Source organism: Cetorhinus maximus, chromosome 7 (assembly GCF_964194155.1).
Source record: "Cetorhinus maximus chromosome 7, sCetMax3.hap1.1, whole genome shotgun sequence".
NCBI lineage: Eukaryota > Metazoa > Chordata > Chondrichthyes > Lamniformes > Cetorhinidae > Cetorhinus > Cetorhinus maximus.
Genome location: NC_135885.1, coordinates 62,182,962 through 62,210,717, shown reverse-complemented (window position 1 = coordinate 62,210,717; position 27,756 = coordinate 62,182,962). Strand labels below are relative to the sequence as shown.

Here is a 27,756-nt window from a genome sequence, read left to right as displayed (position 1 = left end):
CAAATAAGAGAAATATGAAAATGAAATTATACAACTATAAATATCATAAATATCATATATAATTTTTGTGTTGTAGCGTCCGTGAGTAAATTAATGTATTGTTAACTGGCTTGCCATTTTAGAGGCAGCAAACATTTTCAGAAGTCCTATAGTTGCAGAAAGGGGGACGGATTAAGCATAGTTATTAAAAGATATCTTATTAGTTTTTCCTAAGATCTACTTACTTAAGATCCTTGTAACGAATCATTAGTGTAGGTTGGAATAAATACTTAGATCATGATAAATTTAGGTTTCTAAATGGTAAGAGGAAATTCAGGGGAAAAAGCCTTTGCACAGTGTTTAAAAAAAACACAGCGTCAAATTATGCTTTCCTTGGATTTAGTAACATCTGGCCTGTAGTGCTTTTTTTACACTGGTGTGGGTCTATCAATGTGTATCTCCACATAACTCATTGCAATTAGCATTCTTTTCAGTCCTGGAGGTTGATCAAGAGGAATCAGCGATTTTAAAACTCAGTACCGGCAAAGTACAAAGCAGTACACAGCTGGCACTGAATTTTTAAAACGCTGACACCTCCTGATCGGGTATTCAGCACTGAAAAGGATAACGGTTCTCGTTAACCTGTGGAGTACTCACTGATAGATCTGCCACTGATGCAGATGAGGGGCCCTTTGCCTATCTCAGAGCTAAATATCAAATCACTTTGGAGCTTCAGGAAGAAGATTAAAACTATGATTTCTTCTATCAGGTAGGAGAGATTGTAAGTAGGGATCTTATAGGGCACCCTTTAAAAAAAATCAATACTTACAAGATTATGATTATTTTTCTTTCTTTTGTTCCAAAGAATCGATAAGAAATTGTAAAACTATAGTGCAGAATATTGCAGTCTGATTGTATATACCATTTAACAACAGACTGATCAATGACCATCTATGCTCTTGATCTCAATTTGATCTTCCCTTGTAAGAAAGGGGTCAGGAGGCTAAGAGTAGCATGGACAAAATTCTAAGGTCCCATTTTATGCACATTCTTTGATTAAAATAGCAATGATTGCAGTATTCCGATGTTTTAATGTAGACAGGGAGATGAGAGAAGTTATAAATAGTGTGAGATGCCTCAGCTTGAATCAGTTCTGTCTATTTAATGCAGTGCTTATTGGGGCCATAAACTGAAAGCTAATAATTTTGGTGAGTCCTGAAATAAAGCCAGAAGCTTGAATTCCTGCCATTAGCCCTTGATGATGAATAGGGCTAATGAATACAAGTAAGTGGTCGGAATCTGTGACCAGCTGCATCAAGGCAGGTAATACAGCTCAGATTTAATTGGGAGCAGGTATTGGTAGGCTGTATTACTTTAATTGGTAAGGAGGATTTCTAAATGGAAAGGACAAAGTATAATGGCCAAATTGTGCTGTACAATAGCACTTAGGCTGGGATTGTATGCATTCGTTAATCTGCTGAGGAATGAGGCAATTCTGAACAATTTTCTCAGTGAAACCAACTCCAGAAAGCTTGTCCCTTTTGTTCTCCCTTGGGAAAATGCAAGATTGAAACAGAAAATACCTCTATGGAGGCAATCATTTGCCACGTGTGGAAAGCGGATACAGCTGTAAACTATGAAAAAGGGATCTTTGTAGTACAATAAAGGATGGAAAAGGAGATAAAGCCAGGGATAAGAGTGGGCCTGTCACTGCTTCAGTGAAGGTATAAAGTGATGACATTTACAGTGACAATTGAGACCATAAAAAGAACTCAGTAAAATTTAGATTCAGAAATTTGATCTTTAAAAGACAGGCTGTGATAATTAAAAGTAGACTTAAACTGTTAAGCAAGTCATTAATGAAAGAAGGGTTATAGGAGCCTTTTAAAAAGTTAATGATGCAGTTGCCATTACTCTGGGAACCATATTTTCTATCCAAATCAACTACACCTCATCATTAGACGGTAACATACCTACATTTAAATAATATGTTGGTTTGTAAGTAAGGATAGCCTTTCAATGCCAAGTTGTTAATATCAATGAATTATTTAAGAAGCTTGTACCATTTAGTATTGTGATGACATCAGCATCATTAAGAAAACGTTTTTTTAAGTATGATTAAGTGTCAGTTTATTGAAGGACATATTTTCTTTGAATTTCCTAAAATTATACCATTGTAGTTGAAATAGTAAATTAACTTTGAAATGAATAGGGAGTCTTGTCTTTAAAAATGAAAGGATTGTGATTTGACATTAACCTCAGATGTTGCTATCCTGCACTCAAATGTATGCCCTACAATTAAATGTTACATGGTACAAATAGAAAACAATTTTCTTAATTAAATCTGCCATGCTCGAGTCTTTTTTTGCTATAATGAAATGTTAATGTTGCTCATGGTTACAACAATATTAAAATAGGTTATCACAGCTGCAGTATCACAATAATCGATGTGATCTGACAGCACTATTAAAAAATGAAGCACTAGAAATTAGTCTAGTCCTGTTTTGACATCCAGACTTGGCTCTGCAGAGGTGAATACATGTCCGAAGCTAGAAGCCCAAGGAGCACTAGAAATTGGTCTTTGGGCCTCATCTGCATTTTCAAGCTGAGCTGCCTGTGGATGGATGACCAAGAGAAACCAATTGGTCATTGGCCCTCTTTTAAATCACAGGAGGAGGATTAGAGGAAGCTACAGGACTGGTATGAGGATGGGACTGTGAAAACATCTTCCTTGTCATTAAGTCCTGGGTGGGGCTTGAACCCAGAGCTCCTGGCTCAGAGGCTGGGACACTACCCACTGTGCCACAAGACCTCCTCCCATTTCCATAGAAATGTGTTTTGGAAAATCCAATTCAACGATTTGCCTTTGATTGGCTGCTGGTGTTGCTGAAGAATCCAGCATGGGGCAGCCCCAATAGCTGCTCTGTTCAGGTGGCCAGTTTGTGAAAGGGGCCCATTAATAGGTGTTAGGCCCTTAATTTACCTGTTCAAGGGGAGCTCATGGCTGTTTTATGCCTAAAAATGGGTTCCACAAATTTGGAAGTGGGACTGATGCCTGTGCAGGTTGGGCACATGCCATTCCGCAGCTAAATTTGTCCACTTTGCATCCACTTTACACATACCAATTTCTACTCTAATGTGTTGAAAAAGAATTGAGTAAACTCGATACAATACATTAACTGATGCTGATGCTCATCAGACCAGACCACCCCACACCCCCCACGCTCCCTTGGTATTTCATAAGGAAAGTTCCTGATCCTTCCCAATACTGCCCACCCCCCAACCAAATCCCACTACCAGTGAATTGTGTTGGAACTGTCACCACATGATGGACCCCAGTGGACTTCGACAAAGCAAAAGTTTCACTTATAGTAATGTTGACAGCATGGTCTGAGGCATCCTCAGCGGAGTGCCTTAAATGTTTGGCAGAGTTTGATTATATTAGTATTAATTATGTTGTAATAACACTTGTAATAATCGATACCATTCCATAATCTCCTCTTACTTTGTGACGATGCAGGTTGGAAATCTAAAAGGGTTCCACATCTTGAAGTCTCCAAGTAAACAATTCAGGAAAAGAATCAGAAAACGAAGCACAGAGCAACTGCTGAAATGGCTTTCCCAGGATCCCCAGGTGGGTTTCATGTGTTGGTGAATGATGAAAAGTGAGATGGGCACCTCTGCTAACGGCTGAGTTCACATGTTCAAAGCAACCCTGTCTGATGCACAACAAAGTCTTGGTGTGTTAAATTGACATTAAACTAAAGTTTTGAGATTTTTTTTCGCACAAATGGCAGATTACATGATTACAACCTAATTAATATATTTTTCCATGTATCAAACCAGAACGTGTCACACCCATGATAATATTTACTCAGGTTACAATTATATTAAACAATTCATTTTATTTTCCTTCTAATACATATTTTTAAATATATAAAGAATTAAAAATCTGGTTAATTTACACAGATACCGAGTAGTCATTTGTTTCTGTTTTATAAGTAATTTGTTTTTGTTTTTTGGTTCTTGTGTGGATGTTAACCTTTAACGTTTAAAGCCTTTGCGGATTGTACTAAATCCTGAAAATGATATTGTGATGGCGTACAAACAATTCAGCGCACGCAGGTGAAAAGTATTTGTATAATATTCACTTTAAATAAACCTGTGATCTGTGGATTAATAACTAACTGGCACATAATTTTTAAAAATTGGTTGTGTTTTAAAATTAAAAACCAAAAGACTGTAGGGTTCTGATGAAAGGTCAATGACCTGAAATGTTAACCCTACCTTCCTCTCTGCACAGATGCTGTATGACCTGCTGAGTGTATTCAGCACTTTCTGTTCAAGCTTTTTTTAAAACATTAATCTCATAGTCTATAATAATAAACAAGCTGTTGCACAGCACTTTTAGCTTTGAATCAGCACAAACTCTGAACTGTAATATAGGTGTATAAGTATGAGGTCACACATCATTTGCCCTTCACACTCATTGCAGTATTACTGCAGTCTGGTGCCAAGCCAAGTTTTAAAAGGTTCCCAGGATATCCAAGGGGAACTATTCCCATTTAATTCTGATCTCTTTAGTATAAGCTGCATATAGAAATCTTTTAAAACAATTGACAGTGGAGAACTAGTTACTCAATTTCATATTTCTAACGCATTTCTTCTTATGTGATCAACACCTCTGGAAGTATTATAATAGATGAAGTGTTTTCATTTAGATTAACAGGCACTAAGTATTATTGGTAACTGTACTAATAATATCCTCTGCCATCATTTCTATTGGTTCTGCTGAAAAAAATGCCTGTGCTGTTTGGTCACAGAATGGCAAAGTCAAACAGATTGACAGATATTGCACAGAGTAGCCAGGTAGCCAATTTGGAGAGACGAGCATTTTGTGCGATAAATTCAATGCAACAGATGAGCGTAAAATCTTTTTGTGCCAGAAATATTTTGCTGCAAGCCTTATGGAACTTGTCACTGACTAAATATTTCCAAAATTACCAAGATAAACTGGCGTAGTTAATCTTTATCAATCTACTTGCTGCTAAAACCGCAGAAGAAAATCACTGTACCTGATTTTTCCTTTCGAATACTGAATGAGCTTTCCTGATTGTGCAAGCAGTTTTAATTATATTGGTTTATAAATCTATTATTATTGTCATTAACAAGAATAAGAAAGAGAATCTGCAGATTTAAAAACAGACCATTATGTTGGCTAATGTAAAGGGAACTTAATGAATGATAATTATGGATATGTTGAAAGATTAATTATTGTTGTAACTAAACTTATGTGGCCAACTGGACAGTGGCCTTGGAAATTAAAATAATCTGCAGCAACTTTAGTTGTTGTTGAAGTGTAAATGGAGTCTGATGAAATCATTGAGGAAAGGAAGTTCTTGTTGGGGCCAGATTTTCATGTTGGAGGTGGGAATTGGGAAATTTCCTGATGTTGCGATTCCATCTCCAACCTGGCAGTGCTGGCTGGTGGGATTTTCATCAGCTGAGGCCTGTCCATTGGTGCCTTGATTGCAACATGTGCAGTTAATCACCCCATGCACCAGGGGGAGCCCGGCAGTTGCGGCAAAACCTTTGCTCTCTGCATTTGAGGTCACATCCATTGGATAACTGATGAAAACAGCTACCCTTGCAAAAATGGCATCTGTGACGATGTGAATGCAGTGGTGAGCAACTGACCGATAAATGCCACATAGGCCAGCAGTAGGGCCCTGAAATGAACCCATAGCAAAGAAATTGAGGGCCACTGGCACCGGCAGGGCCTGTTGATGGATTGTGCAAGATGAGAGGTCATCATTAAGGAGGGCACAGATGTCCATTACCATCTCTTTGCACAGATGTCCATTACCATCTCTTTGGACTGTCACAGTCTCCTGCTGCACCGACGCTCGGACATTTCCAGGTAAGTTGCCGTAATGGCACTGGTTATAGAATGTGTCTGTTAAAGAAGTCTTTGTAGTCTTCTGTAAGCTAACAGCAAGTCTTTATTAACTACTTGTAACTATGTACATATATACAGTAAAGGGCACAGGCAAGGAGCTATCTCCATCTCTAGATCTTAACACATCTCTAGCCAACACCACACTGAATCCAGGTCTGGGCCATGTGCCTTCTTACATCACTGTGTTGGTGATACTGTACTCAGTCCCACATTAACCCTGTATACACCAGACCCTTATACTACATAGGTAAGGCTATTGCAGTAGACCCTGTGCGCTGGGTATTTTTGGGGCCTCCTCCTTGGCCTTGGCTCTTGAAGTTTACCCACTTGCTGCCTGCCCAGAAAGGAAAAACAGGTCGGACCACTACTCTTATTTCTCAGTTTTACTATTTTTTCCTTCTGGGTGGGGGCCTTTCCTCATGTTGTGCAATGCTGCCGTTGCGCTGCCTTGATTACCTGTAGGTGTATGGGACCATTTCCTGTGGTGAAATTCCTTCCTTGGGATAGAATTTGTGCATGCCTGGCTGAGTGGCCTGAATCGCCATTGGAGCCAGATTTTTGAGCAGCCCCTAAATTGCCTTGAAGGTCAGCACTGCCTCTTTCACCTGGCTCCCTTATGCAACACCAGGACCTTACCTGGGACTTTCCAGCTCACTTTAGTGCTAAGGCCTGCTTACCTGCACACTTTCCAGGACATTCCTGCCCTTCAGAATGGCCTCCCATTCCCTTTCTTGACTGTACTGTGCTGGCATGGTTTACACAGCCTTCTGAACTCTGCCCGACCTTGTGAAAATCCCAGAGTTACTGGTTCAGCACTCCACCTAATGGCGGCGACGGTGTCTCTCATGCTACCTGTGGGTTCCTGACCCACCCCATTTCCCAAATCAATGAAAATGGCTGGATCCAGAAACTGGAGTGGGAATTCTGGATCCGTGCTCCAGCTGCCATTTCTTTTCTCCTCCCGATTCTGTGCAGGCCTGCGTCGACACCACAAAATCTGGCCCTGCTGTGCTGGATAGAATGTGTCTGGGTTGGGAACAATATTGAAATGTATAGATATAGGCACAGACTGACATGTTCAAATCTTCCACATTCACTTAAGCAGGAGAACGAAATGGGTGGTCATGGCTCAGCCACATGTTGTACACTTCCCCGAACACCCTTTCCACTGACCTCAATTTGCTACTGCCCACTGTGTGCCCCCGCTAAGTTGAATTTCACCCCCATTGGTTCCTGTGCTGTTGCACTGTGGGTGGACAGTGACAGTATTAAATGATGAAGATGCAGGGATGAATAGGAATTTTGTGGTTTCTTTCTCAGCTACCTTTTAGTGTTCAGAGATTTTCTTTAATGCAGAAGTCATGAGATTAAATAGGTTTGGGTACAACCCATTGTAAAGTGGCTTGTTCGTGGCCTGTTGAAGCAGTAGGTTTAAAGGTCTCAAAGGCCTTTTGTGTTTTTCTGCCTTGTGATAAATTTAGTCGTTTGGTAGGACAGAACTTGAACATTACTGAAAAAAGAGACATTTTTTGTTGAAGCTTTTTGTCTTGCACTCATCAAAACAATTTTCAAGAAAATACCAGTGTTAGGAGAAACAGCAGATTTGAATCTGTTGTTTTCCCCCGACATTGGCATTTTCTTGTGAATTGTCCTGATGAGTGCAAGACAAAAAGCTTTGACTTAAAAAGTCTCTTTTTTTCAGCAATAAATTTATTTAATGAGTTTATTTAGTTGCACAGGGAAAGGAGTACTTTCGCGTGAGCATTGTATGCAGCAGGAACCTCCAGTCCTCAGTTGCATCATGACAGAAGGAAAATAGAAGAAACCTGAACACCATTTACCTGATGAGCTATATTGAGTTACGAATGCCAGCAGCATTGCTCAGCATGACTCAGAAACTAATGACAGTAAATTGCCTTAAAAGAAAACTGCTTCCTGCTGCTGTAGGCAAGGAGGACTTAATACGGACACTTCCTGATCAAATTTAGTACTTTCTATTTTTGCTGAATACTATTGTTTAAACTCATGTGTACTGGAACTAAAGAATAGAATTATTTATGAATACTTCATCATAAGTCATTTTATGTATCTTGTGAGATGAGAACAAACTGAGGTTTTTTTAAATAAATTAGCTCCCATGAGTGAAATCAAATATTAAACAGAAACCATTGAAATGTTGTCTGGATCAATGGGCAGGGTAGGCAGGAAGAAAGAGTGCAGGATTTTTGAAGGCGACGGAGGCAGGACCAGAGGCAGGCAGACCCAAAATTTCACGCCACTGGCTGTCATGCCAGTTTGCTGGCAGTATCCCACCCCCTGGATATTTTTTAGAAGGCCAGGTTGGGCAAGTGGCAGCAAGCCACTTATAGTAATTAAGGGCTAATTAAGGCCCCTTTCCCACGGTGACTGGAATTTTCCAGTTGGCAGACGAACCCTATACAGTGGCCAAAACATGACGGGGAGGGGAGGCGGCTTCAAGGTGTGTGACAAGGTGGCACAGAGTTTCATTCCAGTAGCAATTCCCCTCCCGTCCCCGCCAACCACAGCGGCAGCTGCTGGCCACCCAGTGGAGAAGTTGCCCTCCACTTCCACGCCCTGACAGCTGTGGCCGCTTTTAAATCAAGCATTTGTCACCTGGTCTTTAGAGGGTAGCATCATCTTGAGGTGCCCTCTCTCTTTCACTCTTTCTCTCTTTCACTCTCTCTCTCTTATATGCCTCAGCAGCTCCCACCTCAGATAGTGGGGTTGCTGATGTGTCATCGCTGGTGGGCCTGCTTTTGGCCCTCCAGCCTTGGCAGCCCTCTCGCCCTCTTTAATCGGATGGCGAGCCATCCTCTGGCCACTAATTGGCCAGCTTGCCAAAAATTATATTGTGTGTATATTCCTGACACAGTGCAGGGTCGGGTTGTGCATTTGATCCAGGGACATTGGGGTTCCGACCTCAAACAGAAACTCTAAACCAGGGTGTCAAGTCACCTGAGGAATGTGGGTTTAATGTGTGCCTGTGGGTCTGTGTGCAGGGGGTTTCATGCCAATGCGCTGAATTTTAACTTAAAAAAAGTTGTGGTTTTAGGTGGGGTTGGGGTGGAGGCCAAAGCCTCAGAAATCTGTTTCCTCAAGCCAAACCCACATCTACTCTAACCTGTCCATTTCTGTTCTTAATTGAAGATGGAAGTTGGCTGGATGACCAAGCTGATAGAAGAAAGTGGGTTGCAATTTTAAATATGATAATGAGGGTGCTGAAATTTAACAGTCGCCGGCCAGGTTTTCCAAGCAGTCGGTAGCCTAGTAGCTTCCTCAAGACGAGGACTTGGTAGATTCAGGAGTTGTGCCTTCACACCTTGTTCTTGGACTCAGGTGCCTGCCTGAGGAGCCTCGAGATCTGGACTGCCCCCAACAGTGACCTTCCCTCCAAGGCCTCCAACCTTCCCCACAACCCCGAAATTAGGCCCGTTTTCAGACCCTGATCCCCTCACCATGAACAGGCTTCGATCCCACCACCACTGCCAGACCCCAATCCCTCACCCCACCCGAAGTATCCAAACCCCAGCCACAACCAGGTCCCAATTCCCCCCACCCTATGATTAGGCCTGATCCCCTCCCAATCATGCTAGAATCACCCCCACCGCTACCAGGCCCCAAACTCCCCACTCCCAATACCAGGCTCAATTTTTCTTCCAGCCAGCCCCCAATTTACACCCCCAACCATCATCAGGCCCCGATGCCCCTGCCAAAGGCAATCCAACACCATGCCCCTAACTCACCATGCCCCCAACCCCTAAAACCACCAGGCATAAATTTCACCCCTCTCCCCCACGCTCGAAAAGTGGAATTTTAACCATGGCATGCAGCTCCCAGTGACTGAACAGGAAGTGGCTGCCACTTCCGCTCTCTTGCTTTTTGCTTGTTCCCACACGATTACAGTTAAAATTTAAAGTGCAGCAGCGTGCACGGGAGATATGTCGATCACGTGGCAGGAGAAGCTTTTCAGTGACAATGCAGCCGCTACAGGCAGGCTATAAAATAACCTCCTGGATAGACAGGGAGGCTCCTCATCACAGCCACAACATTCCTGCCCAACTCCATTGCCATTAACATAAGACTTATTGAGAGCACAAAGGTGACATGGGTGTTTTTCAAAATTAAATTTCATTTGTAAATATTTCACAATACAATTGGTTCCATTTTATTCATGTATATCATCACTATTATTTGTTGAGACTAACTAAGAGAGCTAAATGTACTGGCTCGCCACAAGGTTAGCACACATTGATGGTTACAGGGGAGTTGGGGACACTTATTGTTGAAGAATCTATGATGTATTTTTGCGTTCACTCTTTATTGAACGTTCATGTTAGTGTCCAGTGTTGTACTCACCACTCTGTGGGATGCGGCTGAACCTCCAGGCTCAGCTGGCCCTCCCTCCGTTTTATGCATTTTAAAGCAGATTGTCCAAGATCACTCTCAGCGGAGATAATCGAAATGTTACAGGTGAACTCAAAGCCCTGTAGGGACTCTTTCAGCCAATACCTTGAGATGGACCCGCATGTGCACAGTACTGACACTGCCTTTTAGGCCCCTCATTTACTTTCTTAATTGACTGTTACCATCACCCGAGGACACCAGGCCCTTCCCTCTTAAACTCCTCCAGGCCCCTGACCCTACTCCACATGCCACCACCCCCCTCCACCCCCTTCACTGACTCACCCTTGCCACCCCGAGCCTCCATGCAGCTGTTATTCTCTTGCTTCCCTCCCTTGTGCTGCAGAGTTGAAAACCACTGACCTCAGACACAACTCACAAAGCTGACTGTTCAATACCATCTTTAAACAAACGTGAACCGGATGCATGAGATTCTTGTACCCTATTCACTTCATCTTGAAGGTTGTGCATAATTTTAAACAAGTCTTACGCTAATGAGTATTCATGGCATGCTCATGGGAGCCTACCACAGGCTGGTGTGAAGCCCAACACGCCACAAACACGCCGCTGATGTAATCGCTGCTTCTTAACCCCATCGGGAAATCAAAATTTTGGCTTCTGCCTAATTCAGTCATCCTGCATGTCACATTTCCAGCTCTTTCAGGCTCCGTAAAATCCCAGCCCCTCCCACCCAAGGCCTTTGAACTCCCCCTCCACCACCAGGACCTGACTCCCCAGCCTCCTCCCAGCACCAGGCTCTGATCTCTCCACCCCTGACCCAAGGCTTCTGACCTTCCATCCCCGCTCAGGCCCCCGGCCACCTCCTCCCCCGGATTGGCAGCCCCCACGGTCAACCACCACCTCCACAGCTTTCTGGTCAACCCCCCTTTCCTGGGTCACACCCACCTCATGCCCCAGTTGACCCCATCCCTGCTCCCCCACTTGACCAACCCTCCCACTCGACCCCACCAATTCCCAGCACAGACTAACATGCTTCTAAAGCTGTCAGAGGCTGGTTTCCTACCTGACTGGAGGCCCAGCTGTTATGGGCCTCTGGGAGGGAGCTGATCACCGACATCAGGGTTGTGTTCGGGAAGAGTAAATTGGAAGAAATTTGCTTTGTGGGGAAAAAAGCTGTTAAAATGGTCAAAACTCCCCAGAGACATGAAGGTTTTCAATTTTGTTAAATCTTCTACTTATGATTTAGATTATTGTTCTCTCTTAATAAGATAGTAAACTGCTTGTCAAAATCTAGCTATGACTATGATAAAACATGTAGTCATTCGGGAGATCGGGCATCACCGAGAAGGCCAGTGTTTATTAGCCATCCCTCGTTGCCCTTGAGAAGGTAGTGGTGAGCTGTGTGGTGTAGTTAACACCCACAGTGCTGCTGGGGCGGAAGTTCCAGGTTTTTGATCCAGCGATAGTGAAGGAATAGTGATATATTTCCAAGTTAGGATGGTGTGTGGCTTGGAAGGGAAAATCACAAGTGACGGTGTTCCCTTCTGTCTGCTGCCCTTGTTCTTCTAGATGGTATAGGTAGGTTTGGAAGTGCTGGGAAGGAAGCCTTAGCGAGTTTTCAGTCTTTCAGATGGTACATTATAAGGCTGAGTGAGGAAAAAGAACTCTGTCATTAGGCTCCTGCACCACAGTGCCCAGTATTTTTATAGTACCTTTTATGCTGTGCAGGACATTTACAATAATATTCAGATCATTCGGGGACTGGTTAGCTTAGTTGGCTAGATAATTAGTGTGTGATTCAGAATAACAGCAACATGGTTTGATTCCCATTATTCAAAACATTTCTAGGTTCCATTTGGTGTTTACATGCAAGTAAAAACCTGAGGCAGGATTTTACACTCTCCCGCCGACGGGTTTGTAGGTGAGTGTAAAATACCTTGGGCTTCCTGCTGGGTTCCTGCCCACCCCGATCCTAACTCTGTGCAATTTTACACCGGGCGGGCAAGGTCTTGGCTGACCCACCCACCCTTGTCCCAGGTAAGTTCCTAAATTGGCCAGTTATTGACCATTTAAGGGCCGTTTCCCACCCAACCTCAAATTTCAGAGTGGCAGGAGGAGATCCGGGGTATGGGGGAAGCCTGAAAATATATCGGGTTCAGGCCTCGGGCAGGAAGTTGGGGGGGCGGGGTTGGAAACGGGCCTCCATCAGCAGCCCCCTTTTAATGTTGGGCACCTCCCCACCTCAATGTCCAGTGTAGTGTTCTAGCCCTGGCTCCCTAACAAGGGATAGCAAGACCAATGGATAGTGAGGTGCGACCATTGAGGGGGGCGACCCAATTCCTATGCCCAGGGGCTGTTGTATGAGAACGGCTCTGATGGACGGGTGTAGTTTGAAGATAGGGGGTGGGGGTGCAGTGGGAAAGCACCTCTGCTCTGCTGGTCTACAAGCAGTGCTATGAAAGCTCTTGCCATCTCCCCAGAACGGTCCTAATCTCACTTCAGCTGCTGGGTTTCCTGAGGCCCAGGAAGCTGCAAAGCGGGTAGTATTTAAATTGTCAACTCACCTCCTGGGAGCGGGTTTGCTGCCTGCCCCTTGTTCTGCCTCCATAAAACCCGGAAGTGGCTGGGTTGGAGTCGTGGCTCAAATTTTAAAATTTGAACATCTGATCGGAATCCAATTCACCCGTTCTTGTGTCCTGAAATTCTCCTTACCACTTCAAACTTCCTACTCTGGCTGTGAACCGCCTTGATGCCAGGGATCATTTCTTTGGGACCTCAGTAGGGTCCTGCTGCAGCCCAAAATTCCCCTCCCACCCAGTAGCCAGATCAGGCTTTCTTTGCCAGGCTCAGATGAGAGACGTAGGTGAGGCCCAACATTTAAAATCTCCCAGTCTCTGGTGTGGAGCACCAGACAGCTTCCCTTCTGCCTAAATCCTCTAATACAGCAGGCTTGCTTCATTAAAATCATCCCCAAAAAAGATCTACCATGCAGCAACAGGTAAAATTCTTCTATAATAAACTGCCAAATTAGCATTTCTTTCCCTATTAAGAATCATTTAAACAGTTGCCAGTTTTATGTGTTAATTTAGGTACAGCATGAAGCAATGCATAATGCAACTCCTGTACATTCTGCACAGTGCAGTGTGTTTGCATTGATCTGAAGGAATTTCAGTACGATACATAATACTAAATAGTCTGCAAGCCTATGGTGTATATACAGCCATTTGCCAGCAAAAGCAAAAATATACGTTTGAGGAAAAACAATTCAACGGAACAAGGATCACTTTCAATTAAGCAATATCTTTCAAGAAAAAGTTGATGGCCTGGATTTTCTGTGCCCTTCAGTGTCGGGCATGTTCGGTGGCGCGAGCGGACAATATGCCGTGATCGGTTTCACGATGGCGTGAAACCAGTTTGCGATCGTCCATTCAGCCCACATTTCCCACCATCGGACATCTGGAACCTCATTGTAATGCATCAGTATATCGTTATATGGCCAGCCCGCTGGACTCATCCCCCATCCGCGGGAAAACACACTGATGTGTTTCACAACAGCACATAAGCAACGTGCACCTGGCGGGCTGCACTTCACTCGGGACTTCAAGATTTGTTTGTCTACCTTGCTTTGGTCAGCACTCACAGTCATCAGCGCCAGGCTTCACTGGCAGCACCACATCACTTTTAGGGGGCCTCACAGGTAGCTCGCTACCTACCAGATCAGCCATATGTGGGTGACTTTTCAATGGCAATAGGGCAAGGTCTTGCTTGGGGAGTGGATGAAGTGGCCTCATGCAAGGGAAGAGGCTGCAGGATGAGGGCTGTACTGGGGAAGAAGGGTAACCCAGGGTGTGTTGGTTGATCTGTGCAAGTGGCCTCAAGATGGTGAGGGCTGAGGAGGCAGTCTCCAGAGGAGATGAGGCCAGATGGAGATATGAGGGTGTGTGTGTGAGAATGGGTGGTGATGTCCCTTGAGCTGGCAGTGAGTGAGATGCCAGCGAATATGTGATGGCATTGAGTGTGTGAGTTTAGAGTGATGAGATGGTTGTCATATCCTGGCTGCACGGATGAGATCATTCATCCTCTATCTGCATTGGATGGCCAACCTCTTCTGTGCAGCATTGGCACTGACCACCGCTGCCATCGTCTACCAAACCGGAGTAGTAATGTAGCTGCCTCTCCTGCGGGCAGAATGGGGGTAGAGGACATCACAGCAGGCCTCCATGCTGTCCAAAAGACGCTCGAGGGCTGCAGTTTTCATGCCTTTAGGAGCTATGTCTTGTTTGCTACAGTCCTGGGCTGGAAGCACTGAATGTGGCTGTACTTTAAATGTGGTGTCTGGCGTGATGAAGCAGCAGGCTAATGGCGCCATGGAAACTGTGTTTCCCAGTAATGCATAAGTAATGCAGCAGGTTTGGGATGATATGGTGTGAAAATCCGCCATTGTGGCCGGTGGGTAAAATGTCCTTTTACATGCCCGCTACCGCACTTATTGCAAATCGGGTGATTCCGCCCAAGATAATAGCCTATCACTCAATGGACCTTTTAATTATTCTAACCAACTTGTACAGAACATTTTCTGTCCTGTCTCTGGGCTTCTCCCATACACGAAAAAAAAATCAAAATATTATCAATTGAACTATTTTTCTCTGATGTATTTAAGAAAATGTTGTTGAAAATGCCTCAAAGGATTCTAAAAGGCCTTTCCATTAGTTTTCCACATAAACTGTGTACATAATAGGTTTTTAAAAAACGTGTTTATGCAGTAAAGCACTGGCATGAAAAGAATAGTTGAACAGATAATGCATTATTAAATTCAAGTTTGGCATTTTTTAAAAATGCTTCTCAATCATTCTTATATTTGAAATCAAGAGCGAGGTTTTAATTTTAATGTAATACAAACCAATAGAAGTATTGGTTAACAATCTGTCCTCACATTAGCAGTGGTGAAATTAATATTCACTACTTTTTTGCCAGTTAATAGAAGAATGTCACATGGAAGGGTGTGAAACCGATGTTCTATAAAGAAATTTATGGAAAGAAAAAATAGGCCTGCTGCGATAGGCCTCACTAGCTGCCAGCTCAGCTTGTTAGCACTTAAACTTAAATGTGTGTTGAAATCACATTGTGCCTTTCCATAGCGATGTGCACTTCTTGTGAATGGTAAAACCAATAGAGCAATGAAGATGACAACATTTGACACAGATGACGGCACATTGAACTGATCCCTGTCAAGTTTCACTGTTGAACCTGTACCAGACACCACAAACACTCAAAGTGCCAGCACTGCTTTGATCTGCAAAAACAGAAGTTGGCCAGAAAGTACAGTAACAAACAAATCTAACTGAAACCATAAGCCCTCCTTGGTTCATACTCAGTACCACAGTGTTTGACTCATGTGATTACTTTGGGTGAAGAAATCTGTAAATTTGAGCATGGGGTGGACTTAGAAGTTGTTAAATGTTTCTTTGCTAATGTAAACAATAAACTACTGGAGTTTGAAACAAAGCTGAAAGTACATCAGTGGTAACTTTGATTTAGAAAACTGAAAAATTTTAAAAATCTTACACATCAGAGCCATTTCTGATCATATTCCTGTGGGCCAACATTTAACATGGTTCTAAGAGCAGTAAAACCACTTGATGGAACTGTTAACTCTATGCTGGCAAAGGAATTTCAGGAATATATTTGCAATGACTACTCTATGGTAGTAAATGGAGTATTTTTAGAGGCGACTAAAGTTTATTTCATAGGTTGAATTATATCATATTCGTTATTCGATATTCAAGAAGGGAGTTCATTATTCAAGAAGGGATAAACCAGGGAACTACAGGCCAGTCAGTCTAACCTCAGTGGTGGGGAAACTATTGGAAGCAATTCTGAGGAACAGAATTAATCTACACTTGGAGAGGCAGGGATTAATCAAGGACAGTCAGCGTGGTTTTGTTAAGGGGACGTCATGTCTGACCAACTTGATTGAATTTTTCGAAGAGGTGACCAGATGTGTAGATGAGGGCAATGCATTTGACATAGTCTACTTGGACTTCAGCAAGGCTTTTGATAAGGTCCCGCATGGGATACTGATAACGAAGGTAAGAGCCCATGCGATCCAAGGCAATTTGGCAAATTGGATCCAGAATTGGTTGAGTGGCTGGAAGCAGAAGGTGATGGTCGAGGGGTGTTTTTGTGACTGGGGTTCCACAGGGATCGGTGTTGGGTCCCTTGCTGTTTGTGGTATATATAAATGATTTAGACTTGAATGTAGGAGGGTTGATCAGTAAGTTCGTGGGTGACATGAAAATTGGTGGGGTGGTAAATAGTGAGGAGGATAGCCTTAGATTACAGGAGGATATACACAGGCTGGTCAGATGGGCTGATGAATGACAGATGGAATTTAATCCGGATAAGTGTGAGGTGATGCACTTGGGCAGGATAAACAAGGCACGGGAATACACAATGAATGATAGGACCCTGAGAAGTACCAAGGACCTTGGTGTGCATGTCCACCATCCCTTAAGGTAGCAGGACAGGTAGATAAGGTGGTTAAGGAGGCATATGGGATACTTGCCTTTATTAGCCGAGGCATAGAATATAAGAGCAGGGAGGTTATGCTGGAACTGTATAAAACGTTGGTTCGGCCACAGCTAGAGTATTGCGTGCAGTTTTGGAATCCGCATTATAGGAAGGATGTGATTGCACTAGAGAGAGTGCAGAGGAGATTTACCAGGACGTTGCCTGGGCTGGAGAGTTTTAGTTATGAGGAGAGATTAGATAGGCTGCGGTTATTTTCCCTGGAGCGGAGGAGATTGAGGGAGGACATGATTGAGGTGTATAAAATTATGTGGGGCATAGATAGGGTAGACAGGAAGGAGCTTTTCCCCTTAGTGGAGGGATCAATAACCAAGGGGCATAGATTTAAGGTAAGGGGCAGGAGGTTTAGAGGGGATGTGAGGAAGAATTTTTTCACCCAGAGGGTGGTGGGAATCTGGAACCCACTACCTGAAAGGGTGGTAGAGGCAGAAACCCTTATAACATTTAAGACGTATTTGGATGTGCACTTGCGATGCCATGGCATACAAGGCTATGGGCCTAGTGCCGGAAAATGGGATTAGAATAGTTAGGTACTTGTTTGACCGGCGCAGATTTGATGGGCCATAGGGCCTTTTTCTGTGCTGTAGACCTCGATGACTCTATAACATATGCTGCTTTTGAAAAGTTTCTTGTACTAACTGCCATTTTTCTTTGTTCAACACAAATGTTTCCCTTCAAATTTTATAAGTATTTTTTTCTAAAATTAGTTCACATGAATTTTAACCATGCCCTTGGCAACAATAAACATCCTAGCACCTTGAATATCCTACCTGTGACAAATAGTAACCCTATAACCACAGATTTTCACACAGTAACTACAGCCAGAATTTCTTTGCACTATACAAGGCACAGGCAGGCGCATAGGTCCATAACACTTTAATCAGCCTCATTTCTCAGTCTCCTCTGATTTTATTTTGGACTCACGTTCTATGGATGGTAACAACTCTGAACTGGGAGCCTCAGCGATTGCCTGTACTTGGACTTCATAGGCTGAATTTTTGTCTCCTGCTTAGGGGGAAACCCGAGTCGGGAGGGCCAAAACAGAGGTGGAGAGCTGACATTTTTAATTTCCTCAGCGATTCCCCCCTCCTGCCATTTTTGTTGGGTTGGGAATTATTTCTGGTCGTAATCAAACATTCACTTAAGGAGACTTTATGTTCATAATTTAAATCCCTGCTGGAAATTCAAATTTCCCTGTCCTTGGTATTTTTGTGTAGGCAGGCAGGAAACCTACTAGGTAAGTCAGTCCTGGCAACTATATCCACAGAAGCTGTTTGAACAGATGGTCAGACTTCTGTTTTTCAGGGTGGCCTCATTATGAGTGGGCAATGGACTCAGCTCAGCACGAGTCTGTTTACACTTGAAGGGGAGTGCTAGCTTTGTTTGCTTTACATCTTAATTTCCTTGGAATAAGTGATTCTTTCTTTGTGGTTTTTTAAGGCCTGTTTGTTCATTTGGACAAGATTAAGAGACGTGAACTGGATTAAAGCTTTTGTCATTTATACTATGAATGGCTGTGGTTGATTGACACATTTATGAGGTTGTAGGATGAGCATTTATTTTCCAAATGGGATTTTCAAAGCCTCCTTCCTTATTGTATCAGTTTCAGGAGTATTTCAAAGACTTGTCACACTTGCCAATGGCTCATTGGTTCTGTACATAGTGGATAGTGGGTATGGAGGATGCATGGGGGCATGGAGTTGTTATGAGTGGGCATGGGGGTAGGAAGGTGCATGGAGTGGGCATTGGGGAGATGAGGGGGCATGGATTGGGCATGGGGGATATGAAGGAGCATGGAGTGGACGTGGGAGGCATTGAGGGGGCATGGGGTGGGTGTTTTTGGTGATATGTGTGGGCTAGAGAGCCACACAACCCTGATTTGAACCGGGTTGATGTGCCAGTGAACAGAGGTGGGCCTTCTAACCAGCCTTCCTCAACACCTGTACCCCTCAGGTAGAAGCCATTCAGCCACCCCCACCCACCCCTGCCCCACCCCCACCCACCCCTGCCCCAGTTGCCTAAGCCTGCATTTGATGGCAAAGTGCCTGACCATCATTCTATTCTGTATACTATCAGGATGTGCTCAACACTGAAGACTCTTATGAAACTATTAGATTAAATCAGCTGCAAAGTTGGCTGTTCTCTTACCTGTAACCCCCTTCCCCCAGATATTTTTGTATTCCTCCTCCTCAAATACTTACCCATTCCTTTTTAAATTCTTGTTTCTTCCTCAATAAGTACTTTGGCTGAAGCGTTCCATATTTATTAGGCTTCAGTGTAAAAAACTTCTTATGTTACTACTCCCAGCTTTGCGGGAAATATTGGGTCCCATGTCCACTCACTCCCCACTCTCCCTTTCTTCCTGTGCCCAAGCCCCAATCATCTGACTCCCAGTCCGTTGTCACTATATTCCCTTGCCCCATGGGCCCTATTGTCCTCTATCAACCCAGCCTCGTGGCTCTCCCCACTCCTTTGCTCTTCCCCTACTACTCCTGTTGCCCAGCTGTTTCACCACCAGCCAGTTCTATTTCCAGCCACCCCAAAGCTAGGACCAGCTCTCAGCCAGAGGCAAATCTGATGAGGCAGCCAGTGATGTAATGGAGTGGATGGGGCTGGGTGCTGGAGGGGATGGGGAGTCGGTTGTGAGGGAGTGGGCTGGGAGCTTTCATGGTGAGAAATGTAAAGGACAAAATTCTTCCATCCTGCAAGCAGGTCATTGAGAAAGAAGGTCTTCCTGATCTTTATGGCTCAACTGCTGAAAAAAAAAACTAATATAAGTATCAGGGGAAGCAAGTTTGTATATTTAAAAATTAGCAGAGTTTTCAGATCAGTTCCTTGGGGACATATGGGCTAAGAGTGTATAATCCTTATAATAATGAGGCTTTCTCGTATTAAATGAAGTGAATAGAATAGATTGCTATGGTCAGCACAACTGTCCAAAGATAGACTTTTTTTCTGTGATTTTCAGGAGTTGTGTGATCTTGCAGTGAGAAAGCATTTCAAACAGTTCAATTATGAGGGTATTTTAATTGAAGAGCTACAGCCATCTAGTATAAGGCTTACCTTAGAAGTGTACAGAGCAAGACAGCAATTTTTCTGACCTGTGTAGGTTCAAAAGCATAAATAAAGTAGGCAGTACTTCCTTCAGTCTCCAAACATAAGTGCAAGTTTACTTACTTTCTTAATGAGTAATGAAATATTTTAATAGTTGGCTGTTTCACTAATTTTTCAAGTGTAAATCACATGTGCAATGGCACTTTTATGAGCTTTTGAGGGATATTGTGTGCAAGTGCCAATTTCCATTCATGTGTATCTGCTTTTCTTCTCTAATCCAAAGCAACCAGCTTGGACAACTTGAGTTTGTGCCTGTTGAGTTAAAGGAAAGTTTTGAGCTGAGCCAAAAGAAACTTGTTTTTTTTTGTGGTCAAATTAATTAAAGGACCTGCCTAGCTAAAAAAAAAAGCTGGCAACAAAGAAAAGCAACAGTTTTTAAAACTAAGATTTATTGAGTTATGGATCCTGACCACAATCAAATACAGCAATGTTGATTGTATTTTAAATACAAAGGGATCAATGTCTCAACTGTAAGTTGCAACAATGATTTAGCATTCTTCCAACACTCAATTAACATTCAGTTAGAAGTTGGTCCAAATTTAAATCTATGCCTTCAAAAGAATAAAAATTATGCAATTCACATCTGCTAATAAATGAAGATTGTAATTTGAGGGTAAGCAGAAATTTTTTTTCGTCAAGTAATTGGTTTTACAAACATGCAACTTAGATTAGATTTACGTTTATTCCATATCAATATATTACCTTAAATATTACTGCTAGTCAGGATTATGTTTTAATCTTGCATGCCAGCATTCCTGATAAATATAGATCTGTTGTTCCTTATCCTCTGACCTACTTTGATGGGAAAAACATTGCTCAAAGCTATGTGTAGTTAAACTTTTTTTTTCACTTGGTAGCACAGAACTTGAGTATTGCTGTAAAAAAGAGACATGCTGTTGAAGCTTTTTATCTTGGACTCATCAGGACAGATTCACAAGAATACCAAATCTCAAAGGGAACAACAGTTTGTACTGCATGAGAAGAGGGTGCTGATTTGTTAGCAGGTGGATTCTGACTGGTGGATGTGCTGTCATGGGAAATGCTCCAGGGAATAGTTAACAGCAAAGCTTTTGTTTAAATTTAAACGAGATAGGTCAAGGAATGATTGATCAAGGAATTGCCATAGGGAAAGAACCAAGGAATGGCTGTTCCCCAACTTTTGTTCAGTTGAAAAAGTGCAATGTGTGGACATGTTCTTTCTATTTGCAAAGGACAGGGCCCTGTGTGTGAATATATGTAGCTTCTAGCCATGTTTCTACCACTCATAGTCCACTTGTCAACCAATTAACACCCTCTTCTCACGCAGTATAAATTGTTGTTCCTTTTGAGATTTGGTATTCTTGTGAATCCGTCCTGATGAGTGCAAGATGAAAAGTTTCTACAGCATGTCTCTTTTTACAACAAAACTTTTTTTTAAATTGTTCTTAAAATGGGGCATTGTCAGAATGAAACTGGTATCATGTAGGGGCTACAGTAGGTAGGGTGACAGGTCCCTTCCTTGAAAAATTTTAGTCATTCAGTTCCGTTCTGATAGCAATCCTGTAATTTTGAAGATAATTTCATCCGGTGCCATTCCACAAATGACTAAATTTGGTTTCACAGTTTGCCATAGCGTAATTTGAACTTCCAGTCTTTGGGTTACTATATGCTCAGCCATAATTGGTGCAGAGTTTTGTATGTTTAAAGTTTATATGAACTGTAATAATTAAATATTGAAGGTTACTATCCTGCTGTTTCATTTTAATTTGACCGTCCCCACCATCCCCAAACCCCCTCACTCAACAAGCCTCATACTCCCTAAATTTTCACTCTTGGGTTACACCAAATCTGAGGCATAAAAATGTGGCCACACCGGGCAAAGGCTTGGGAGGCAGTGTGCTGTGCTGTGCTATCATACCCTCTGTACTAGAGTTATTATTCTGCAATCTCAAAACTTGCTCCCTTTATTGCCACCCTCGGATTACTAGACCAGTTCAGACAGGAAGTTCACAATGTACTGCAATAGCTCCAGCTCATGTTTTTAACATCATCTGCAACTGCTCAAACAATGGCTGTTCTTTCCTGAAGAAACCCTAACAGACTATCTAAACTCTTAAACATCACATCAAGGTTGAAGTGATTATGCCACTGCCAGCAGCTGATGCTACCATGTTTACCAATACCATCCTTTTCCTCAACTCAATAATCCTGTAGTCAGCAAAAGTCAGTCAGTCCAACATTCAACACATGCTTTTCAAGCTGCACTGAAGAATGATGGTCCTTTTATTGCCAACTGCTCTCAAAATGAACAAAGCAATATTTATTATTTATTTTATTTTATTATATATCCTGTTTAAATAAAAGTTCTTATATTAAGTCTGGTGTAAATAGACGGAGGGAAAATGATCAAAGAATAACCCTGTTCCAGTAGGTAAGAACATTGATGGTGACATTGGAATTGATATGGATAAGGATAGAACCTGAATCTGGTAGCAATATTCTCATTAATAATTGTAGAAGCACAGGCAGCAGTTCCAAGAGTAATGGAGTATCAGTAATAATCCTGTTCACCTTTTACCAGTCATTCACTGTTTCATTTTTCTTGTCAAATACTTTGTTGAAAAGCCAAAATTACAAAAGAATAAGCCTCAAGAGGACTAAAACAAATTCTCAGATAATCATTTGATTGCTGTGTCAACTTCTGTTTCAGTATTCGAGAGATGGTAATTCATTAATGAGAACAGGAAGAGATCATGATGATGCAAGATATAACTACTATATCTGATTACATCTGGATATAGTTGACTTAAATTAAAAGATTTCCATCTCCTATCTTAATGAACCAATAAAAGGTTCCAAAAGATACAAGTAGTTATGGAGATTTAAACCACTAGTAATTGCACCCACATTTAGTACCCTGTGATACTATTTATGCAAGATTTTATGTTTAGAAAGTAAAAAGTAAGCTCAAACATGAAATATTAAGAATGTATATTTTTCCAAAATGTGGTCATCGTCATTTTAATAAGTGATAATTAATGGAGCACAAATAATTTGTTTTTACAATTCAGATGCACATGTTTTTTACATGGCATTTGTATGAAGTGGCAATGGATAAACCATGTAATTGCTGTTCCTTTATGTGGACAGTATGACAACCTACAAGTCCAGTGCAGAAGTCACACCCTCATGAAATTTACTTCATACACCATGAATCCTGGTGTTATGTTAGACAAGTGTAAAAGCTGCACCCCTAAATTTTATCCCAACTTACACCAGATCACTAGTGCATTGTTGAGATGCCCAGATTCTCGAGTCATTAAAAACTCACCTTCACAGGACTGGGACCAATATACTCACAGAGAGATTTTCTAGTGCTGTTGGGGTGGGTTTAAACTAGCTCGTCAGTGGGGTGGGAACCTGAGGGGTGGCTGAAATTGGAAGAAAGTAAAGCTGGAAACAGGAAGTAGTGGTGAGACCAGAAGGCAGGAGAAACAAAGCAGTGTTGAATATGTTTCGAATATGGAATGATGTCAAAAAGACAAAGTTAAGGGCATTATACCTGAATACGCGCGCAGCATTCACGATAAGGTAGATGATCTAAAGGCACAAATAGAGGTAAATGGGTATGATATAATTGCCATTACAGAAACATGAATGCATGGTGACCAAGACTGGGAACTGAATATTCAAGGATATTCAACATTTAGGAAGGGCAGACAAGAAGGGAAAGGAGGTGGAGTTGCGCTGATAATAAGGGATGGGATCAGTGCATTGTAAGGGAGAATCTCAGATCAGAAGGACAATGTGTCTGGAATCTGTTTGGGTGGAGCTAAAAAACAGCAAACATTGGTTGGAATTGTTTATCGGCCACCAAACGGTAGTGGTAATGTGGGGCATGGTATTAATCAGGAGATGAAAGAAGCTTGTAGTGTGGACAATACAGTAATCATGAGTGACTGTAATCTGCACATAGACTGGGTAAACCAATTGAGCACTAATGCTGTGGAAGATGAGTTTCTGGAGTGTGTGATGGATGGTTTTCTAGAGCAGTATGTTGGGGAGCCGACCAGAGGGCAGGTTATTTTAGATCTAGTATTATGTAATGAAAAAGGGCTAATTAATAATCTTGTTGTAAAAGAACCTTTAGGGATGAGTGACCACAATATGATAGATTTGGACAGACTTAGTGAGTGGGCAAGAACATGGCAGATGGAATATAATCTGGAAAACGTGAGGTTATCCACTTTGGTAGAAGGAACAGATGTGCAGAGTATTTCCTAAATGGTAAGAGATTGGAAAGTGTAGATGTACAAAGAGACCTGGGTGCCCTTATCCATAAGTCACGGAAAGCTAACATGCAGGTGGAGTAAGCAATTAAGAAGGGAAATGCAATGTTAGCCTTTATCGCAAGAGGATTTGAGGACAGACGTAGTGAAGTCTTGCTTCAATTGTATAGAAGCTTGGTTAGACCACCTCTGGAGTGCTGTGTGCAGTTTTGGTCCCCTTACCTCAGAAAGAATATTATTGCCATAGAGGGAGTGCAATGAAGGTTCACCAGACTTGTTCAGGGGATGGTGGGACTGTCTTATGAAGAGAGATTGGGCAAACTGGGCCTGTATTCTCTAGAGTTTTGAAGAATGAGAGTTAATCTCATTGAAACCTACAAAATACTTAAAGGAATAGACAGGGTAGATGCAGGTAAGATGTTTCTCCTAGTTGGGGAGTCTAGAACCAGAGACACAATTTCAAAATAAGGGGGAAGCCACTTAGGACTAAGATGAGGAGAAATGTCTTTACCCAGAGGGTTGTGAATTTTTGGAATTCTCTACCCCAGAGGGCTGTGGAAGCTCAGCCATTGAGTATGTTTAAGGTAGAGATTGATGGATTTCTGATTGACAATAACGTAAAGGGTTATGGGGGTATTGTGGGTAAAAGGCATGGAAGTGTTCAATCAGCTATGATCGTATTGAATGGTGGAGCAGACTCGATGGGCTGAATGGCCTTCTGTTCCTATGTTCCCACTTATATGAGGGTGTCACTTTGCCACCAGGCAAAATATTTCATTTGGGACTACAACTTATCTTTATGATATCTCTTGAAATAATTATTTGTTAAATTCAGAAAAAATATATTTTTTGGTGCATCTGAAGTAGACATTTTCCAATAAAAATGTTTTGGAAAGTAATATACAAAGATTCTGTTAACTAGCTAAAAATGGTAATAGATTTCTTGGGGGCTTTAATTCCTCAGCCCATGTGGTGTATGCCTGTTGCCTAGCAATTCAGTAGGAGAATCATAAAATAGACCGTGACCAAGATATACCTGGTTCTGACCTGCACTGGGAATTCTTGCGGGACTGGTTAACTGCAGACTCTCCACCTGCTGCCTACAATGTCAGTGATGTGCAGAGAGGGAGCTGGAAGTGAGGGGACTGCCACATTTTGAGTCCTCAGCTTCTTGAAGGTAGTTGTGTTTTCAGAGGCTGGTTTGCTGGATGAAAGGAGGGGTAGCAGTCTGTTCCATGGCAGAACACAAAGGAGGCATTGTTTACAGCTTTTCAAGCCTCACAACTCCACGCACAACACTCTACTCCACATGACTCCCCTTGATTTGCATTTAATGTTGCATTTTGCCCCATCCCAGAGCAGTCTAGTTGAGCCAATAGTGTCACAGGGCCCAAATGACAATATGGAAAATAGGTGACCTTCTATTGACCGTGTATACTCAGCAGGGTCAGTGGCAGAGGTTAGGGGTGTGTATGATCACAATGTAATAGTCAGGATTATGTCCCTGAGGAGCCCCCTTTTGGTTGTATAATGGGGTGAATCTCTGGAAGATTCTGCCACTCATCTGCCAACACTTTGGTAACTATCATAACTGGCAATCACACTGTTTTTTCTGGGGTCTCTGTGGTTCTTCCGCTGAAGTTTGGTGATCAGCAACAGAAGCCTCCCCTCACCATCCTTCAAAGGGCTGGGGATATTTGGTGAAGGATGTTCACCCTCCCCAGTATGTAGAGTTTTGGAGCTCTGAAAATTTTATTGAAAATCTGTGCATGTTTAAAACAATATTCTACCAGCTTCAAGTTTAGAAATTTCAAAAACAATTTAATAATATTCCAAAAAAAAAGTATTTGAAATGTTTCTGTCTCTATTTACATTCCTTCTCTCCAGTTTTTTATTATCGTAAATCACGCAAGTTCAATGTTTTTGCAACAACTTTCCACCATACACGGATTAAACTGTTAACACGAATCCTCATTCAGTAGGCAGTTCCCACATTCTTAGGTGATTGACAAGACTGACATATGGAATAGTTCACAAATTCCCAGGTGACTGACAGATGGAGAATAGAAAGGCGTATAAAGTTGCCTGGAGAGCTGAGGACGATTTCATATTCAGTGGTTTTGATCAAAAGCATTCCTGATCTCAAACTAAATTTAGCACCACTGGCAATTAGTACTTGATTTCTTCAGTCATTGTTATTGCTGCTTGATGAACTGCAATTCAACTTCAAAAAGACTAATAGATAAAATTGGAAATTTTATGAAAATATTTATAATTTCTTTGCAAATCACTCATTAACTATGAAGATTTGTTGTCCAGAATTGAAAGTGCAAAGGTACAAGTATAATTATCCCCCTTTTAAAAGTGTGCCCCATTTTATTAAGTTTTGTAATTCCTAAGAAGGAATCTAGAAACTTTGGCCAAGTTTACAATTCAGTGATTTGTTGGCTAAAAAGTCATATAATGTGTCTTAATCTGTTCGTCAAAAGAAGTTACGATTCCAATATTGATTGCTTCAGGTGAGGACAGCTTCCTTCTGGAGAAAGTACATCATTGCCTGACTCCACCTTTTGTTTACATTTAGTCAATCCAATGTTAAGTTTTTCTCCACACCTGAAATTTCTCTATTCCTCTCCTGAAGACGTTAACTCATGGGTGGGTGCATCTCCACATGAGGCCCCCACAGATTAACCTTGTCTAAGGGAGATTCTTTGTTTGTGAGCCAATACAGTGGGCTCTTGTGTCCTCCCCAGTGATGAGTTTGGTAGCAGGGGGCATTTAATCGGGCGGAAGGGTGATGGGTGGGGACCCCGCTACCTTCCTGCCTCCACTACAATTAAGTCCATATCGGGAAGGCCTGTGGTCGACCCTCCCACCCCGCTGCCAATTGAGACGTTTAAGTTGGCAATTAATGCCCATCTGTTTTAGCTCTACTCCACTGAACTTCCTTTGCAAACCCTCTATCTCTCTACCTTTTAAAAGCCATTTCAATACCCATCTCTTTGACTAAACTTTTGGTCAAACCTCCATGTCATGGGTCAGTGTTCATTCCTCGTTTTCTTTTTTTTTAAAAAACCTCCATAAAGTGGAGGAATTAAATACATTAAATGCATTAAAATTAAATGTAATTTGTTACTAGTGAAATGTGTAGAATATAATTAGAGCTGCTCTTTTTCTGTTTTCTTTTCAAGGTATAGCAGCTTTTTTCTGAATTTCAACTGTGTAGGAAAATATCTGTTTTTTTTAGCACATGGCAATTTTTTCTGGTTTTCAGATCTACATACTTTCCTCAGAAATGTCAATTTACCTCTGCTGCACAAACTTGGAGTCCTGCACGTGATTTCACACCTAGTTTGCAGTCACCCTTTGAGATCTGAGGATAAGTCTGATGCAGAAACTCAGATGCAGGGCAGGAGGTTAAGGATGAAGGGCTTGTGGTAGTGGAGCTCCGCAGTGATGGTGGAA

The 27,756-nt window shown here is 42.2% G+C and overlaps 1 protein-coding gene across 2 annotated transcripts in view; it reads left to right on the top strand.

Moving 5' to 3' along the window:
- The window catches only part of LOC144682828 (PC3-like endoprotease variant B), an 898,333-nt gene that overhangs the window by 231,679 nt on the left and 638,898 nt on the right, over positions 1-27,756 (top strand). For both annotated transcript variants that reach the window (XM_078545597.1, XM_078545598.1), the window contains exon 3: positions 3,500-3,613. In XM_078545597.1, coding sequence (XP_078401723.1) covers positions 3,500-3,613 — 114 coding nt within the window. The remainder of the gene's footprint in view (positions 1-3,499; positions 3,614-27,756) is intronic.